The 20857-nt window shown below is 36.7% G+C and overlaps 1 protein-coding gene across 1 annotated transcript; it reads left to right on the top strand.

Annotated features, from left to right (window-relative positions):
* The first annotated feature begins 4189 nt into the window (after window positions 1-4189).
* Window positions 4190-17231, top strand: LOC134848094 (RAC-alpha serine/threonine-protein kinase-like). Its single transcript, XM_063865440.1, has 5 exons — window positions 4190-4618; window positions 7154-7539; window positions 9803-10058; window positions 15441-15847; window positions 15921-17231. The coding sequence occupies exons 1-5, from the start codon at window positions 4339-4341 to the stop codon at window positions 16323-16325; spliced, it is 1734 nt and encodes a 577-aa protein (XP_063721510.1). The 5' UTR covers window positions 4190-4338; the 3' UTR covers window positions 16326-17231.
* Window positions 17232-20857: the final 3626 nt, after the last annotated feature.

Raw genomic sequence — 20857 nt, 5'->3', positions numbered from 1 at the left:
AACTATTCAGCAGCAAAAGTGAAAAGGTAAAAAAACTCATTGACTTCTAATTTCAAAAGTGGAATTTAATTTTCAGATTTCCCAGCGAAATAAAACTTTAACTATTGAAAAGTGAAGTTTCTCAAGAAATAATTTAGTCTCTTTTTTTTTTCGTTTTCCTTGTTTTCGTTGGCAATTTTTCGACTGTCGGATTCTGAAAAAGTTATAGATTGCTGTAGTAAGTACACAAGTGTATTCTTACATATAAACGCTTCTATGTACTTTTTCAATTCAGTTTCCTTTTTTACACTTGCTAGCGTTAGTACGAACCTTCTTTTTAACGGCCTAACACGCAACAAAAGTTTTCACTTATTTGGAAGTTTCCTTGTAGCATTGGAAATTGCATAGCATCTCTGTTCTGCTTTTTTGGCCAGTGTTTGTGATTGAATTAGCGTCCGTGGCCGAGTGGGAAGTTTGTGAGACTCGTAATCTCTAAGTCGCAGGTTCGAATCCCGGATGAGACGTAGTCGACTCTCCACTAATTCGAGACTTATTTTCACTTTTTGTCGTTGCTAATGCTTTTTTGTTCCAAATGTCCTAATTGTTTTTGTCGTGTTCTCGCTAGTGTTTGCAAAGCTAAGCTTTGCCTCTGGGTTCAAAGTGCTAAAAGGATGGCAAAATCACGCTCTTCATTTTCGAAAGCTCAATTGGCGCGAAAAAAAAAACGTAAATCTGTCTATCTATATATATATATATATCTCTACTATATTCAAATGCGTGTGGCGCGTATATCCTCATGTTTAAGCGTATTAATTTTTGCGTGTTTAACAAATGAATTTTAACAAGAAATTTTTCGATTTTTCAGCTTCTGAATGCTAGCTCATTTGAAATGTCCGATTGTGAGGTTGTAGCATTGATGCCAGTTTTGAAGTGAAGGAGGAGGGTAGCCCGGTATATTGTAGTGTGAAGAATGGATTAAACCATCTATACATCAAGTAACGGTCGTGTTTCATTTCAGCGTTTACTTCATCTAGTGGGAAATAACCCTATGATGGAGTGCTATGATGGATTGTCCTAGGGGTTGCGAAATTGGGCTCCAATTATGAATACCTAAATTTTTTTATTGTCTGAGATAATACGTTTTTATGATTTCTTGAAAAGTTTTCAAAGAAACATAGATTTCAAAATCTTCACCTTGGAAGTTCGCAGGGTACACTCAGGGGTTTTGAAACTTGCCTCCAAATAAGACTTTCTAAAAGCTTATAATTGTCGAGATATGCCGTTTTCCATGATTTTTCACTTTTTTTGTTGAAACCCATTGATTTCAAGATAAACTCTGGGGTTATAAGTCTGGACTTTAATTTCACTGCTGGAATCCTGGTTTCCGAGATTTTATTTTACACATTTTTCTGTCAAAAAATTTAGATTTTTGAAGTACTTACAAAAATTCAAATTCTCAACCCTGTGGTGGGGTGCTCTTCGGGTACAATATTAGGATCCAATTGTGCCCTCCAAATTTGATTGCTAAATTCTTTTTTTTGCTTAAAAAAACTTTTTGTGTTCTGAAAAAAATTGATACTTGTTTTCTTAATTTTATGGCGGGGTGCTACCAGAGTACATTCAGAGAGCGCAAATCTGGACTCTAAAAATGACTGCTCAAAACATAATAGTTTCTGAGATAAGTCGTTTTTTAAATGATTTTCAAAGTTAGATTTAAAACATTTCGCTGAGTTTGAAATACTCAACACCAGTGTGGGGTGCTGTCGAAGAAATCTCAGCAGTTTTAAGTTTTGCTTTTAGTTAACCACTGCTCAAAGCCCTTCGGTTTTTCAGATATAATTTTTTCTTTACTTTTCAAAACTTTTAAAAAATAAAAAAATCCTCAAATTGTTTTTAATCGTCAACACTTTGTTGTGCTGGTGTCAGTTTACTGTAAGCAATTGCAGATATTGCCTTCATACTTATAATTATTCATACTTTAACCTTTTTTAGCTTCCGAAATTTGACGTTCTTTTTTTGAAAGTTATAAAAAATGCATTTTTGAGGTTATCGACCCTCCGATGGCATGCTGTTAAGTTACTCTCAGAATTTGCAGAACTCCAGACGTAACTGCTCAGATCTTGTCAGTTATTAGACATCCAACCAGCTTAATATCGAGCCATTCATCCAGCCATCGATCCTTTGATACTTTCAGCAAAATATCAATCCATCTAGCCATCCATCTATCTAGCTATTCTTCAATTTAGCGGTCCATCAATCCAACCAACGATCCACCAAGCCATCCATCAATCTAACCATCCATCCATCAAGTCATCCATAGAATGATTCATCAATCCCTCCATCCAACAAGCAATCAACCAACCAGTCACCTATCAATTCAATAATTTATCCATGAAGCTATCCATCGATCTTGCCATATCGACACAACGATATATGGGTACGTACATCAAGCGCAAAAAAAATGCCTCCAACCAAGTCATTTATTCGTTTAGGCATCAAGCCAATTATTGCTAAATCGTCCCTTCATATAGCCATTCATAAATTGATCCATCTAGCCATTCATCAATCCAAAAAGTCAGCCATCTCTTCATCCATCAAGACATTATCTCATCAGGTGATTCAACCAGCCATATAATCCAATTATCAATAAAGGCATTAAGCTATCCAGCTATTGAGCCATCCAGCCATCGATTCATCAAGCTTTCCATTTATCAAGCCATCCATCCATTTAGCCATCCATTCAACGACCCTGCCATCAGTCGACCCCTTATCCAACCAGCTATTCAATCGTCAAGCAATTAGTTCAACCAGATAACAACCAGTCGTCCATCCATCTAGCCATCCATCCATCCATCTAACCAAGTCCAATCACCTGTCTATGAGGCCATCCATCTAACCATCCATCTAGCCATCAAGTCATTCAGCACTCTATCCCTCCCGCCATCCATGCACATACCCATTCTTCCATTTAACCAGCCATCCTCCATTCAGCACTCTAGCCATCAAGTCATTCAGCACTCTATCCCTCCCGCCATCCATGCACATACCCATTCTTCCATTGCATCCATTTAACCAGCCATCCTCCATCCATTGATTCATCTATGCAGCCAATCGTCTATCCAGCCATCCAACCAACTAACTTTCTTCTAACCAGCATTTATCCGGCAATCCATCTGGCAGTCCATTCAGATGTTCAGCTAGTCATCCATCTAGACATTCATTATCGATCCAGCCACGAATCCATCTAACCCTCCAACCAGCCAGTCATCCGACCATATAACCCATCCATCCATGATCTCGTCAGTTGAGCCATCCACCCCAACACATCCTTCGATCCAGCCATCAGTCAAGCCATCCATCCCTCCAACCAGCCGTCTAGCCATCCGAGCCAGTCATCCATCCTGCCTGCAATTCATCCAATCATTCATCCAGCCATACCTATAACCAGCCATCCATCCAACCTATTTTTCTTTTTAAGATAGTGCCCTTTTTTAGAAGCAGATTTAGCTGCAGTGGGCCTGCTAGTTTCTTTTAGGTTCAAAAGAAGACATAATTCCAGATTGCCCAGCGGAATAATAAAATACCTTTGAATCCGTTTTCTCTTAGTGATCTAGTTTTACGAAAAAAATCAAGCTTAAAAGATTTTTGAAACTCAGTTTTGAACTACATTCAAAATATTAAAATTGGTCAAAAAGTCAATGTGACTTGCTATAAGATTTTGCAATTCTTTAAAACAAAAACAATTTAAGAATGAAAGTTGAAGGACAGTTTCAATATACTGTGGTTTGCACTGACTGGCAGAAGAAGTCTAGTTGTTATTTCATGTTGTCGGTTTTCATGTTGTTTTTCTAATTAATAAGCGTAATTGAACAAGTCCCCATAATGATACTGAAAGAAAGTTGGCGGTTACTACGTAAACAGCTAATGAGTACATTGTTTTATAATAATAATAATGGTCGTGGGAGTCATACCGTTGTGATGACCTTAGAGGATGTCAGGTTTATGACTTATAGTACTGAAGTTTTATATCACGCGATTTCTTGTTTGTATTGTCTAGGTTCAAAGTTTTCGGCCGAATCGTTGTGAATTTAGAGGTCAAGCTACAAACATACGACGTGTGTTCATGCGCTCGTTTATCGTTTTGTTGTTGGCTGTGATCTGAATTGAGACTTTGAGAATAAATTAAGGATCAGTATTTCTATTTCAGAGTATACAGTGTGATATTTCCATCCTTCAAATTGACTGACCAATCGGCGAATTTGACAGCTGTGCTTGATGTTTCTTCAATGAGTAATTTCTGCGTAATGAAGACTTAATCTTGGATTGTATTTGCGTTTGAACATTGAAGAATCCGCAGCAATGTCAAGAAGTTCCCTGGAGAAGTCAGGGTTCGCTTTGGGATCCCTCGTGAAAGAAGGTCGCCTTTTGAAAAGAGGAGAGTATATTAAAAACTGGCGCAGTCGCTATATGATGTTATATAGTGGGGGTATTATGTATGGGTATAAAAATAATCCCGCCGATGCGCCCCCAAACGAGACTGAAGAGCCCCTGAACGAGTTCGACTTGAGACACGGACACGTGAAGGCCACTGAGAAGTCTTCAAAGTCTGGCTGCACATTCACAATAGGATTTTTACAAGGTTGGTCAATTTAAATTTTACATTTTTGGTTCATTTTGCTTCTACGTAAAAATAAGCTGTTCCGCTCATCATGACATAGTGCTGATCAGTCTTTGATCAAGATGTACATTCCATTTGGAGGAATGGTCAGAGGTTCAATATCGATACCGAGTATCAGTTTTGTGTTTCAAGGCTTGTTTTCGCCTTTTCTTTTCTAATTTTCCCTCTTTTTGTCGTTTTCTCGCTTGTGTTCGCGAAGTACAACAGCGTTTCTATGTGAAATATTTACCCTCATTTGGTTCCTCTCATGAGAACACCCCGTTAAATTATATTAATATAATAGTCTGTCTGCTTTTGGGCCCCTCGAAATATTCCGAGCCTTTTTAAGATATAGATGTGATAATTTCGGGCTAGCAATACATCTGAATTAAAATAAGGAGTTAAAGTGCTATTTAAGTTCCATTGCATCTAAGCAACTTGGTTTTCTGTCCCAATTTTGGAGGTAAGTGCCGTAAAATGTGCGGATAGTTTGGCCGGATAGTTCTCGAGAAAGGTCAAAAATTTTCAAAAACAAAAAGTGTGTTCTCGGAAATGTCAACTATCTGATTTTGGACATCAGGGGGAACAACCTCAGGAACTATCTGATATGTTGACCGTTTTTTGTACTTTCTCCATAATTATCTTGTCAAATCTGATATTATAGGTATAACCGACAGAACAGGTTGTTAAAAGCTTACCCTTATAATTTGCCACGCCTAGTTTCCTGTCAAAAAAAGTTATGGCCTTCAAACTTATTAAATTTTGAATCTTTGTTTGTTTTTTGTAGGTTTTTTACTCTACTGGAAAAATACCGTGCCAAATCTTAGGTCAAGTGTTTAATAGAGAAACCTGATCTTGAAAATGTTCTCAATTTTACCGGCCACTACCTGCTTTCAACAAAAAAGTTACGGATTTCGGAAATTCAAGTGTTTGACATTTACTGCTTGTTAGAAAATTCTATTGAAAAGTACCCTATCAAATCTGAGATGAACAGTTCAATATAAAGAAGCAGTTGCGCAATTTTTCCTGCAAAAGCAGCTACTTCTTCATTTTTGTATGAGAAATTTTTTGTCTTGCTTATAAGAAAATTCCAAAACCTCAAACAATTTAACTCTTTTCACTTGTTTAAGTAGAGAAACAGCTAAGGTTTTGGACAAAGTCAAATTTTTGAAATTACGCAATTATTCCCCCATCAGTATAACAAATTCAAAAATTATCAAACGCGTACCTCCAGCTTCAACTGGGCCCTAGGTGTCTGTCATCGATACATACGAAATTTTTGGTTCACCTAGTTTTTTTTTCATTTTTTGGACTGATTTTTTTATGATTGTATTGTATTGCAAGCGGTGCAAAGCTCTGCTTCGCCTTTTCTAAAGTTCATTCAGCTTTTTTTGTGAGTGATGCGATGAAAGGGTCTGAAGAAAAGTCTACATTTTAGACATTTCCAATAGGCATGTTCGACAAAAACCCTTCTTCGAAAAATGATTTCACCAGATTTTTCAGGACTTGAATTAAAAAAAATTAAGGTCTTTTTTTTCACTAATAACACTGCGAATCTTCTATAATAACCCTGCTCGCTCGCTTTACTTGCTCGAAATTGGACCAAAAATCTAAAGTTTCAATTAAGTTTTTCTCGACAGAAAATATTTTCGAAATTTTTTATTGTCGTTCGAATCACGACTGAAAAGGTTTTATGTGATATATCAGTCGACCCATTCCGATGATTATTTGTGGTTCCTGATTTTTCGTGGACAAAAAAAAAGAAAAAACTTAAGTACATCGAATTCAAAGTTCCTCCCCTTTTCACTGGTCGGAACAAAAAATATATCATTTTTTCGGCAAGAAGTTGCATGAGATATGTTAAAGGGCAGTCGAAGCGTTTATGACTTTACCCTGATACGAGAAGTTGGGATTTCAAAGGCAAGAGGTTATAATGATGTAGGCTTCCGCTGAGTTTCTATTGCATTAGAAAAATAAGTTGCATGTTAGGAATAAAATTGTTCCCAATTTAAACAATTTCTGATGAAAGATTTAGTATTAGTCACTATAAATAATTAATTTAATTATAATTAGTTACAGGTCATTATCATTATTTAACTAAAATTAAAGAGTAAATGTGTTCCTAGTTTAAACATTTCCTGATGAAATATTTGATCAATATTTCAAGGTCAAGCTTATCGCAGCAACGGGGTTGCTCTTTGATATCAGAAATTAGAGGTCATGTCATACAGTATTACTTACTGATTGATTTTTCTGCTTTCAGTTGAATTAATTGGATATTTATTACAACAGTTTAGTGTTTGTCAGATATCAAAGATAATTGTTTGTCATTTTTTTTTCGAGGTAATTCTCTGATAAAATATTCGTTTTCCTTTTTATGGCAGTGCTTGATTATTTTTTGGGGAAATCAAATTAAGTCTAATTTAGTTTGCGAATATGCACGATGTGACTCGAACCCTCAACCATGTTGTAAAAGTGAATTTTTTCTCAGCGATGACATAGTGTTTGCTTTTTCAGTGTCGCATTATATTGAGCGACACTTTAGCGCGGAAAGCGAAGCGGATCGCAACGAGTGGATTGAAGCCATACATCGTGTGTGCCACAGTGGCGAAAGTGACGTCATACTCCCAATTCCTCGCTTCGCCCATACCACCTCAGGGGGAACAACCTCAGGAACGGGCAGCCAGCATGATTACACAAATGAATCGTCTGCCACCAGCTCTCCATACCTGAACAACCATGCCGCCACCTCCAATACAGCTCTGACGTCATCAGATGACTCACTGTCTAGGAACCAGGCGACACACCTCAGCCAATCACAGCACTCCTCGGCCTCCAACCTGAGATCCACTCATCAGAGCTTACCTGTATACCCCACATACGACGATTTTGACAAACTCAAGGTAAATTGCAGCGAATCTAACTCCGTGATCTACGTAGACGCTGAGCTCATTATCGTTGGTTTAGGAACAGGTAACACTTTTCAATTCATCCGACAGCTCAACTAATTTCCGATCAGGTTTCTTAATTTTGAGAATTGTATGCATAACTATATAATCATGGGATTTTCAGTTTTTTCCGTCTGTTTAGTTTTCAACTAAAGAATTTTCGGCCTATTTTTTGTCTTATCTTTCAGGAAATTCGAAAAATGTTTGATTGTGATGATATCTCAAGTAGTGCTTAGACGCTTAGAGGGGACCTAGGAAATTAGACGACAAGGAAATTCGACGACCGTAAAAGAACGGAATTCAGACGATAAGAACTTGGCCAACAACTTTTTTTTGTTCAGAAGGAATTGCACTAAAAGAAGAAGAGTATGTGATCACAGAACTGATTACACTTGCGATCAGCATAGTGGTTTTTTACGAACCTTCTTTTTTCTAATCTAATCGCATATAAAAGTGTTGACTTCTTTCGGAGTTTCAATGAAGCGTTGGAAATTGCATAGCATCTGTTCTCTGGTTAATGTGAGCCTAGTCCTTGGTATCTATAAAGCTTCCCTGGCTGAGTGATTATCGTCTGAGTCTCTTAATAATAAGGTCGCAGGTTTGAATCACAGAGGTGGCGGAGTTTTACTACTTCGAGGCGTATTTCTAATTTTTATTATAGCACTTTATAGAACTGCTTTTTGTCGTGTTCTCGCAATTGTTTGTGAAGCGAAGTTTCGCCGCTGTGTCAAAATTTTTATTGTAAGCTAATTATTAAACATTAATCAAAAAAGCAAATAATATTTCTGAAATGCATAAGTTATACAGCTGTGACATTAACAACCTGATTTGTGGTTGGACGACCAATATTTACTGAACCAAAAGTTAACTTGAGTCTTTAAAAAAAGTTTCACACGATTTGCACGCAAGTTGTTGTCTAAATTCCATTATTTTCTGGTCGTCTAATTTGCTTGTCGTCTAATTTCCTAAACCCGGAAATATATTGCACTTTTTATTGTTCTTGGCTTAATTACTTTTGGATTTTATCTGTTTGCTTTCTTCAGACACTGCTTGCTTTCTTCCCAGAGGGCTATTCGTTTACTGTATCGCAGGTGGTGCGAAGCTCAGCTTAGCCTCTGTGTCCATAATTCTTTTATTAGGAATCAGTTTATGAGATTGTTTGGCAATGGATAGCTGTTCCTCGTGAAGTATTTCTCTATTTTTAAAAGTAATGATTGTAGTGAGTACTCTTATATAGGTCTTGGTGATTTTTTAGGTTTTTTTTAAAGGAAAACGTCTTTGAATTTGTTCACGCTCAATTTTGATTGTTCGCGGTTTGCGGTTTTTTTCAAGTTCAGTGCATTTCCGTTGTTAAAATGAAGGCAAACTCAGCTATCGAATAGCATAATTGTAAAGGCCACGAAAAACGTGATCGACTTCTAATTTCAAAAATGGAAATTAATGATCAGATTTCGCAGCAAAATAGAAGTCTTACCTATTGATGCAGTTTTCTCAAATTGAGTTAATTTTAACAAAAAAGTGTCCATAATAAATTGTTCTACAAATGCAAAGAGCATTAAGGCCATCTGTTATTTTCTTCGAAGTTCAAATTTGAAGATTTTTGAATAAACAAGTCAGTTTTTTTTCAGTTTCCTTGCGTTCATTACTTTTTTCCAGCTGTCAGTTGGCTATATTTTTTTCAATGAAAGGAGTATGTAGCGTTTCTCTGCGTTTTTGTGTTTAAAAGTCAATGAACGTAGTGAAAAATCTTATGTATGTCGTGATAATTTTTTTGTTTTTTGTTCATGCGCTCAAATTTGGTTGTTTGCTGTTTGACTTTTTCTTTTCAAGTTCACTTCATTTCCTTTGTTGAAAGGAAGGCAAACTCCCCATATCGAACAGCGAAAGTTTAAAGGTCACGAAAAGCGTCATCGGCTTCTAGTTTCGAAAGTATTTTAATTTTCAGTGAATTAAATTAATCGTGAAATAGCCAGCAATAATATCTTATTTGATACTTTTTCGTTTGGCTGAATAGTTTTAAGTTTCTGAGCTATTCTATCGGGACGCAAATATTCTAAGAATGTATCTGTAAGTTTGAAAACGAGATGGTTTAAGACTGAAAACAATTGAAAAATCCTGTCACCTAACCTGAAAGGTCAGTACAATCCAAAAACTATTATGGTAGCACGAGAAGAAAGATGGTGCATTTAGTCAGTAAGTATACAGTGATATTGCGTAGGTGCTTGGACAAGGATCGTTTGGGAAAGTGATGCTTGTGCGTGAGAAGTGCAATGGTCAGCTGATGGCCATGAAGATCCTGAAGAAGAGCACTTTGGTGGCGAAGAACGAAGTGTCCCACACTCTCACAGAGAAACACGTGCTACAGTCTGTGTCCCATCCCTTCCTCACCCAACTCATCTACGCCTTCCAAGACAAGTTCAGACTGTTCTTCGTCATGGAGTATGCGCACGGAGGAGAACTGTTCTACCATCTAGGCGAGTTAACTACGCTTTGTTCAAGTTGTGAAATTAGAGGCTTGGGCCTGAGCTTATAACTTCATCTAATTATTGGTTTTCTTACACTTGTGATTTATAACACGCAATGTATGATTTCTGGGCCGGAATTTTTTCGCGCATTGACTTTTCAGCTCTTTTCAGGGTTAATTTAAATTCATTTTCTAAATGGAAGGCAAACCATCTTTTGACCAAGTTTGCTAATTGAGTTTGTTTTATGAAAAAGGTGTCAATCGTAGAAGATTAGTAAATTCAAGGGGCTTTAATTGATATATAATTTTTCTCGAAAATTCGGTAATTGAAAAATGTTCAAAAAAACTTCAATCATGTTTTTCGGTTTTCTTGATTTTATTGACACTTTTCCAACTGCCTGTTAGCTATGTTTAAATGTTAGTGAAACTTTCACTAAATAAGATCGTTTGGTTTTCACTCTCAAATTTTCCTTTTGACGGCTTGCCTTTTGATTTCATCCAAGCTCACTTCAAGCTCATTTCCTGGTTAGTAAAAAGTAAATGGCGCAAAAAACGTGAATGGTTTTTAGTGTCATTAGGGTATTCTATTATTAAAATTTCACAGCGGGATAAACATTTGCTCAAATTGGGGTAGTTTTTATCAAGTGTTAAAAATTTAAGATTTCTGAAATTTGAAGAGCCGTAAGGTGATAAATATATATTTTTTTGAATTTCAAAAAGTGATAAGTTGTCTGGTGTCTATATTTTATACATATTTGATGTTCTAATATTTTTTTTGGTTTCGACCTCTTTGTGAAGCGGAAAAATTGGTCTTGAGTTCAAGAAAAATTATTTGTAGGAACCAGAAAAGCCTGTCGATATTTTCCTGTCGATTGCTAGCATTGTGCATACCGCATACCACGTGCGCTTCTATGAGAAGCTAATTATCTGGGAAGAAAAATGAAACCGGAAAACCATATATGTCACAGTCACTTCACATACCCTCGCTAAAACAAAAAATCCCTCGCTAAACTGTTAGACGCTGATTTGGGCATCTCAAGCACAGCTTTTTGTACCGCCTGGAAATGATCCCCTTGCGTACAGCGTCGAATCTTAACTGCTATACTTCAGAGCCCTTGTAATCAGTATCCGAGCTTGTGTATTGATATGCTAACGAGGTCGGTGATGATACTGCTAAAGAGGACAGTGACAAGAGTGTTGGTAATTTGTCCGGTTCCTTTTTTGTTTCGTTTGTGGCTTTGAGTATTTGGGCCCACTGCAGATTCTGTCTTGTTCTGTAGCCCGCCCTTGCGCAGCCTTGACTTCTGAAAATAAGGGTTTAAATCAGCGGGAACATGTATCTAAGTTCGGCCTCAAAGATACATACATTCTGAGTCATATTTATTCAGGACGTTCAGAACCCGTTTTAAACTTGTCAATGATGAGAATAGTTTTTTTGCCACCAAGTCAAGTCATGCTCTCAGTATAAAACGTTCGAATCGGGCTAGACTTACCTTGATTTCGATTTAGTCAGTGACCTTACTTAGGCCACTCGAGTTTTTCGTTATAAGGTTGCGATGTTGCGAGAATAAACGTCATCAAACGACATTAAAGTTCTCGTTTTTGAAAACCCGTTCAACAACTTCGAAATCCAAACTTCCTAAATCTTACCGTTTTCTGTTTGTCATTCCACAAAAAACTTGTAATATTAATGAAAAAACTACAAATAAGAAAAGATTGAATTGTATAGGCATTGGCGACGGTTAAAGCATGGGGGCGTTGCAATCAGCGTATTAACTTGAAAAATAGAAATGGAAATTATGAGTATATAAAACAGCACATAAATGATTCTGATTGGTTGACTGAGTAAAGGCTGAGAATGTGAAAGCTAATAATTTAAACAAATCAACTAAGCCGACTGTCCGTTTAAGGTCGCCGGTGGGCGCGTGTCGTTGTTTTGCGGCGTAACCAAAAAAACGATTCGAACTTTTGTATAGATTCTCACCCTCTGTTGGTGTCACCCAAGCTCCCAACACGTTGGAGCGACTGCAGCCGTCACTTTTTGGCTGTTAAGGGTGGTTAAGTCTATGCCATTTGAACCGGTATGCGGCTCATAGACCGCACAAGTTGTGTGCTCATAGACCGCACACCAAAACAACGTTTAGATTGGAGACCGGCCTATAAGCATGCGTCGATTAGCATGCCTATGTAAAAGAATATAGGTCGAAACTCGTTATTTCACGTTTTGTTTACTCAAACCCTGTCAAGAAAGTGTCCAGAACAACCGTTTGGATTTTTTAGGGGTAATGAACGTAGTGAAGACTCTTACTTAGGTCTTGCTGATTTTTTTTTGTTTTTTTTTCTAGTTTCGAAGTTTCTTTTAACCCTTTCTTGAAAATTTAAATGTTGTTTTCTTTTCTGTTTGTTTTTTCAAGAAACTGTTGTCATATATACCTGGTTTATTATAACTATCAATGTTCCCAAGTTTTCGGCTTTCATTCAGATCCTCGCATTAAACCATGAACAAAAACAACAAAAATGAGACTGGAACTTTCTGTGCATTTTGCACTGCAACCGCCTAGCCGAGTTAACCACTGTTCTTGTTGCACTAGCGAAAAGCTTAGTGTATTAGTACCCACCTTCTTTTTTTTCTAATCTAACTCGCAAATAAAAGTGTGCATTAAGTGTTCAGTTATTTGGAAATTTCACTATAGCATTGGAAATTGCATAGCATCTGTTCTCTGCTTTGTGTGGCTAGTGTTTGGTATCTATTAAGCTTCCCGGCTGAGAGGTTAGCGTGTGAGACTCTTAATCTCTAGATCGCAGGCTCGAATCTCAGCCGTAACCGAATTTTTTCTAATTCGAGTCGTATTTCTACTTTTTCTTATTGCACTTTAGAATGCTGTTTTTGTTGTGTTCTCGTTAGTGTTTGCGAAGCAAAGCTTCGCCTGTGCAAATTTTCTTGAACCCTGGGTTCACCTCAACTTCGCCCAGAGAATTTTCAATAGAAATAGTTACCGCCATAATTCAGATAGCAACTTTTACATTGCATTGATAGGACTCATAAGAAGAGCTCATACTATGAAATTATTTCTGGAACTTTTCTGGAAGAGCTTTATTTGAGCGTTTTTTTTAAATTTCATAGTTAATACGATTTTGATTGATTTGATGTGATGTGATTTAATCTGGAAAATAGCCCGGAATGTTAAAAAGAAATATGATCGCTAATACTTTAGGCAAATCAACTAAGCCGACTGTCCGTTTAAGATCGCCGTTGGGCGCGATCGCAGCTTTGCGATATAACCGAAAAAACGGCTCTAATCTTTGGATAGATTCTCAACCTCTGTTGGTCTCACCCAAGCTCGCAACACGTTGGCGCGACTGCGGCCGTCACTTTTTGGCTGTTTAGGGTGGTTACGTTCATGCCATTTGTATGCTGCTTAGGTTGTATGGCCATAGACCACACATCAAAACATCGCTCATATTGGAAACCAGCCTATAAGCATGTGTGTCAGTTAGCATGTCCATGTAAAAGAACATAGTTTAAAACTCGTTATTTCACATTTTGCTAACTCAAAACCTGTCGAAAAAGTGTTTGGAATTTTTTGTATGCTTTCGATCTAAGTAAATGAAGCAATACGTTTTTATAATGTAATGAAGCAATTTGTAATGAAGCAATACGTTTTTATTTATGACATGAAAAATTACTTGTATTTAATCCACTGAAACTAGTTACGAAGTTTTTTAGCGCTTTCTTGAGAATTTAAAGTTTTTTTTTGCTCCTCTGTTCTTTTTACCAAGAAACTCTTGTCGAAAATGCTAATTTACTGTAACGATCAATATGCCTAAGTTTTAGTCTTTCATTCAGATCCTCTCATTAAACATGAACAAAAAACGACACAAATGAGGTTAGATTTTTCAGCGCAACTTGTTATGCTACCGGCTAGCCTTGTTAACCATTGTTCTTTTTGAAACTTCTTTAATCCTGGGTTCACCTCAACTTCGTCCAGAGAAGTTTCAATGGAAACCTTTAGTTTCAACAATATTTCATATCAAAATTTTTGAATGCATTGTTAGGACTCTTTCATAAGGTAAAAAAATATAGTTGTTGATGTTTCATTTGAATATCTATTTACCTTTTCGATAGTTACCCTTGCCATAAGCAAGGTGTTGCAATGGGGTACTAGACTTTGTCCCGTAAAGAACTTAACGCATAGAAGGGACGAAATGGTAATCGCCGTAATTTATTACCATTGAATGAAAATAATAGAATGGCTAGTGTATTGGTTGCAAATGTACCTTGGGTGCACGTTAAGAGTTTAAACGTAATTTTTATCTGTGCCGATAATTTTCGGTCACGAGATTGGTCGGCTTTTTTTCTTGTTTTATATGTTTACATTGGTAGTATATAAGATTACTTGATTTCTAACGACGTTTTTTGAAATGCAGCACCCTTTCAAGCCCACCGTAATAAAATTAGAAAAATTGAGCATAAAAAATGGTCACGACACTTGAATTTTCTTGCTTTTTTCAGATTTTTAGATCGTTTAACAACTTTAGTCGAAACCTTTGTAGTTTTTAGTTGTGAGACCGGCTGTAGTTTTAGGCTTGCGACTAGCAATCGTTAACAAATCGGAATATTCAATTTTTTCTGGGTTAAGGACTTGTTTAAGAAAATCACTGAACCATTTTCTCTGTTTACTTTGAAGGTAACATCCATGCTTAAAATGGCACGGATTATAGGTTCGATGCTGGCCAGGAGCTGATTTTTTTAAATAAAAATGTTTTTTTTTTCTGGGAGAAATTTAATTATCCGATATTTTTTTTGTCTGCTTATTTCTTGTCAGCTTGCTTTCCAAATTGAAATTTTTTTGGTTGAAGCAAGTTTTGCAAGAATTGAAAGTGGCTCTCGATAAATTGTTTGGAATAGTAATGTAGCGCTGTTTCTCGGGAATTACTCAACTTGAACATCATTCAAGACAAATGTTTGAAGTTTTTATCGATGTAGTTTTTTTAAATGTTGGTTTTTTCCGACATACGGGCCTCTGTCCCATTTTCTACGTTTTAGTTATGGTGGAAAACTCTGCTTCACCTCGGTAAAATGTTAAATTGCAATCAAAAGTTTCAACTGTATCTAGGCCTTGAAGAAACTCCAACGTGGTACTGTGATTTAGGTATTGAAATAAATGTACCTTGACTGAGTTTTCGGTTATTCTGACCAGTTTCGTTAATCAATTAAGAAGAGAGTTTCTTTAAACAGCTCGCGTAGATCTAAATAGGCTTACAAAATGTAATTTTGAATTTTCAAAGGATTTGTCTTTGATATTTCGTCCGAAAATGTGTATTCTCGAGCAGCGATAAGTTCTCGAGCAGTTTGCTCATTTCAAGTGAAAGTTTTTTTTGTTTTTTACAGGCAAAGAAAGGCGATTCGAAGAACCCAAAGCTAGGTTCTATGCAGCCGAAATAGTGCTGGGCATCGGGCACCTTCATAAGCATAACATTCTCTACCGAGATATAAAGCTGGAGAACATCATGATAGACCACGAGGGTCACATAAAAATAACCGATTTCGGGCTGTGTAAAAAGGGGATAGATGATGCGCAGACTTTCTGTGGTACCCCGGAGTACCTGGCCCCGGAAGTGATAGCTCTCCGAAGGGACTTTGACATCGTCGGCTGCACTAGTGACGACGGCTCGGGTGATTCAGACGAAGACATAGTGTATGGGCGGGCAGTGGATTGGTGGGCTCTCGGAATTGTGCTCTACGAAATGCTCTTTGGACGTCTTCCGTTTTTTGGCTCCAACCAAATGGACGCAAAGGTATATATTTTATTAATTTCCAGTGTTTTTTTTCCTGTTTTTTTAATTTTCTTATGATCGTTTTTTGTTGCAGTCCAGTCAAAACGAACTCTATCGTAAAATCTGTCAGGCACCCCTTAAGTTCCCACAGCCTCGACCAATCAACTCAGCTCAAGGAACCAGGACCACAACCCCTGTGTCAGACGCTGCCAAGAACATACTGCTGCGGTTCCTGGAAAAAGACCCGAACAAAAGACTGGGCGCACGTCATCCACCCGAGGGCCTTAATGACATTAAACAGCACAGCTTTTTTTACGCTTTCATAGACTGGGATGCTCTAGAATCGAAGAAAATCCCACCCCCTTTTGTGCCGGAAAAAGACGAAGAGTACTTTGAAAAAATGTTCACAGACAAGCCAATTGAATTGACACCGCCTGAAAGGGATTCGCGCTATAAAAGCAAACACCAAGATGAACTCTTTAAAGACTTTAACAAATGAAACTGAGTTAGATTCGTATCATTAAACCCGCGAGGTAAAGTTACTATGACACCTTTATTGTATTCCACAAACAGGTTTTCTGTTCAAATTGTTCGGAAGTTCGAGTGCTGCTTCTTTTTGTGAACAAAGCTCGAGGTGTTTAAGCGTTCATTTACTGTCTATCAATTTTCAGTGCTTTGTAAAAAGATAAATAGCTTAGATATGTATTTTAAACAACCCATTCTAAATTTTCCATTGCTATTTTTAGCACCAATCTTAACAGCCAATTATTGAGCAGCAAATTCAATTGATAACACAATTTTGTTTTATAAGAGAGCCCTTATTTTTGTCATTTTAAGTCAATACTTATGGAATAGTTATGGCCCAGGTTGTTAATTATAATGTAAACTAACCTGTTTTACCAACTGCACTAAAATGAATGGCCATGTCTAATTTGAGCGTAGAATTTCCATTTCTAGTGCTCGATTTGTTATAAACAAGCTCTCCATTGTCTATCTCGCCTCAATATGTTTTCTAAGCTACTGATTCACAAAAATCAGCTTTTCTGTCAAACAACCCCCCACCCCCTCGACTATTGCTAAATAAAAAAATGACTGGAAATAAAATAATTCATTTTTTGAGCCGTGTTTTAAAAAAATTGAACTGAGCTTGTCTGTCGTTGGGTCAAAACAGTTAATGAAACTTAAAATGTCACTTGAAATAATGTTCGAAAGGAGTGGAAAAATGATAAAAAAAGCTGAAATTTAATTCTAACTTACATTCTATTTTTCATTCTTGTCTATTCTGAAATTAAAGACGGTGCTTCCCTGACGATGCGTTTCTTTCAATGCAGTTTAAGTAATTTTGCTTCTTAAAAGCTTATATAGAATGCGAAAAATTTAAGCTTCAATTTATCTTCTACGTCCACTTTTTCCTGTATTACGAAGCCAACTCTTTCCAATTGATCATCTAATAATTTGCTTTCTACCAGTATTTACACATGCGCAGCGTACTTTATTATTACGTTATCCGCTTTAATATAATCTAAGTCGCAAATAATAGTGGTCATAAAAGCGACACTGCATTTTTGTATATTTGGTTTACTTTTGCTGCATAGCATTAAATTTTTATATCTAGGTTTTTGGTGGCTAGTTCCTGTTTTTAAGAGTCGATGAGCATATTTTAGACTCCTAGAGAGATGCGGATGATTTTTTCGGCTTTTTTCAGGAAAATTTGTTAAGGCTCAAATTAACGTTTTCGCGGTTTGATTTATGATTTCGTAATTTCAGCTCGTTTCCTTTGAAGGAAAGCAAACTCCACTAAAGAACAACAAAAGTGAAGGTCTTAAAAACCGTGATCGACTTCTAGTTTCGATTTAAGAGTTCAATTTTCAGATTTCCCAGCGCAATAAAAAGTTTACCTTTTGATCCAGTTTTCTTGAATTGGGTGGAATCATAAATTGTTCTTAGAAATCTAGGAGCCTTAAGGGCACCTATTTTTTCTTCAAATTTTGAAAGTAAAGATTTTAAAAAGAAAATAAAGTAGTGTTTTTTGTGTTTGCGTTCCTTGACTCTTTTCCAACTGTCTGTTGGCTATGATTATTTTTTCAAACGTTTTCTCGAGAACGACCTTGTCAATTTTTTTAAAGTGGTAGAAATTCAACGGAAAGACCGGGTACTTGCCTCTCAGTCAGGATACTCCAGTAGTCTAATCTTTTTAGTCGACGTTCCACAGCTTCCGAAAATTTCAGTGGGAGTGGGGGTTAGTTTGATCCATTTGTTTTTAGATTACTTCTCCGAAAACTGGCCTGGCAAATCTGCGACTAAGTGATTAATCGAAAGAAAATGTTTTCAGATCTACCAATGCATAAGCTGCCACACCTTAAGTTGTAAAGAAAAAGAGTGACTACCTTTTCTCGTAACTTTCCTTGCCCAATCTTATAAGCCAAATCTTCCTTGCCAAATCTTAAATCATAATTATCTTGTCTCGGAACTTTCTTTTCATAGCGGCTACGCCGTTTTTGTTCTAGAAATAAAGCAATGTTGGAAACCACAGTCCATTTTTTGAGTTTTTGGAAATTTAACTTTCGCATCAGTACATTTTAAAAAAAAATTTAATCAAACAGGTAACTCAAACTCTAGCTGGTTCCCTAGAGTTTGACTTTTGTGAATCGGTAAATGCGCAGATGCTAAGACAAGTGAAGTTCAACCTCGAAGTAAGTAGTTCGATTGTCCAAATCAGAATTTTAGCTTTACCTTTTTTCCTCTGTCAATTTTTGACCAATTTAGGGCTACTTTTTTCCTCATATATGGCAACTAATCAAGCAATAGATTCTCTGTTGTTAACAACGGAATGCCAGTAAGTATCAAGAAAACAACAATATGTATTGTCGCTTTCGCACAGCCATATCTCACTTAATGCAATTAGAGACGGTAAAACCTTCAAAGTACTGATATAAGCCTGCAGTTTTAGGTAGTGGCATCTTAAAGATCTATATTCAAGATCTGTATTCAAGGATCTATTTTCCAAGATCTATATTCCAGCTTTCATGGGTCTCTTTCACTCATTGATATTATTTAAAGAACAGGTTGGGGTATAATTAACTTTTTGGTGAATTCTAGATAGCTCAGCTTCTAGAAGCTGTGCTCTTCTTTCGCCAGCTGCATCCCTCGGACGGTTAATAAAAACCCGGTTGCAACCTTAAAATACTTCTCGTCCACTGTTACCAATTTTGAATGAGGACACTGCCTTATTCTTTCTCTTGATCGCTCGGGATTGTAGATTTTGAGAGTTCTTTGATTTTGCACGAGAATTGAAGTTTGGGAGCCATCCTCATTTTGGCAGAAAGCTTTAAGTCACAAACTGTGAGTTTTTGTAAGGTATGTTCTCTCATAGGCAACATTTTGTAGCTCAGCATCACCTTTTATGAGACATTCCTTGCAAAAATGGGCTTCGCATTGCTTTCCTTTCGATCACCCGACGATGATATAGGTTATCCTCTCTATTGCCCTTGTTGAGAGGTTTGACAAGATTTTATATACGCCGGAACAACTTTATACTCAAACTTTTGCAGGAACAACTTGCATATACTTTTCCTGAGGTTATCCAGGATCAATTCAGAATTTTCAATAACAAACCAGTAATTTGATATATACTTCATGTTTTAATATACGCAGTTCTTTGTCTGTTAGTTCACTCTTCATTATCACGATTTCCCAACTTTGTTTCCCGATTTTTTTTGTCTTTATTTCGGAGATCTTCAAGAAAATTTTTCAGAATCTCTTTCTTTGATTGATCAGCATTTGCGAATTCAATGTTTTGAAACAATATATTGATCTTCATTTCCGCCGCTATGTGTTGAATGCGTTTTTCACAACAACAAAATAGCTCAGTCGAATGTTAGCGCAGCGATGCGATACAAATTGAGTGTTCTTTGAATTCCTCGTGTCTCGTTTGAAAGTTTTAAACTTACCGTGGTGACCTACCGTAGAATGTCCTCCCCAGGCAAATATTATTTTTTGAAAATTATTTCCGCATAAAATATTCATTTCAAACGATCGCGCTGAGTATTTTGCTGAAAAATTTTTCGATACCGAATATCTAATTTATTCTGCTAATATTGTAGTATAATAATCATAAACTGTATTTATCGATTTTTTTGACTAATCAATTTATTTTTCCCTCGAGGTTAATTTCTGAAAAACCAATTTTAAAATCGATTAAGTGGAGGGAGTAGGAGGATTACACTAAATATAAACTGTCAAATCAGAGTTTGCACTTGAGTTGATAGGTTGTTTGATGAGCAAAAAGTTTTTTCAATGGGTTTTTGCTCTGAATCAAGTTACTATTTTTCCGACGCAACGGCGGGCTTGTACCGAAGTATTGCCTGCTCTGTTACCGCTTTTTGAATTTTGTGTCAAAGTTTTTTTAATTGGTAAACTTGTTTCTTCCTATGCGGTCCTCAACTGAACTTCATTCGAGGGAAAGGTAAAAAAATTTTCTTGATGATATTTTTGTCGAAACTTCAATTTTTTTTTCAACTCATTTGCTTTCGCCGGATTCCCTTTCAGATATTTGTGATGCTATTTTTGTATTTTCACGAGTGATGCGTTGCTCAGCTGCGTCTGTGTTTTTATTTTTGATACTCAACGTAGTAATTTTAATTCCGGGAAAAAAACTACTTGGGAGAACCTTCCTTTATGGTGGTGCTGGATTCGAAAATGAGCGCTCAAAAGCCTCAAAAAATGTTCCAAAAACCTCGAATATACCAAATAAAGCAAATGCATTAAAATCGTCATTAACCTCGTTTGAAATCAGCAGATACTGCAATCGTGTTGATTTCGTGTCAACGCAGACACAAAAACTCGGTTGTTATCGGTGCAGAGCGTCGACCAGCGTGATGCTCCAGTCATCCACTGGTATAGAGTTAATAAAGGAAAAAACGATTTTCTCATGGGCGTCGGAAAATAAAAGACAGAGAAATACTTTTCTATATTTAACTCTATACCGGAAAAGTTCACATATGATAGATAGAGCAAGGCCTAGGAAACACA

This window comes from Symsagittifera roscoffensis, chromosome 1 (assembly GCF_963678635.1).
Source record: "Symsagittifera roscoffensis chromosome 1, txSymRosc1.1, whole genome shotgun sequence".
Taxonomy (NCBI): Eukaryota; Metazoa; Xenacoelomorpha; order Acoela; family Convolutidae; genus Symsagittifera; species Symsagittifera roscoffensis.
The sequence above is the reverse complement of the archived record's forward strand: the minus strand, read 5'-3'. Positions and strand labels throughout refer to the sequence as shown.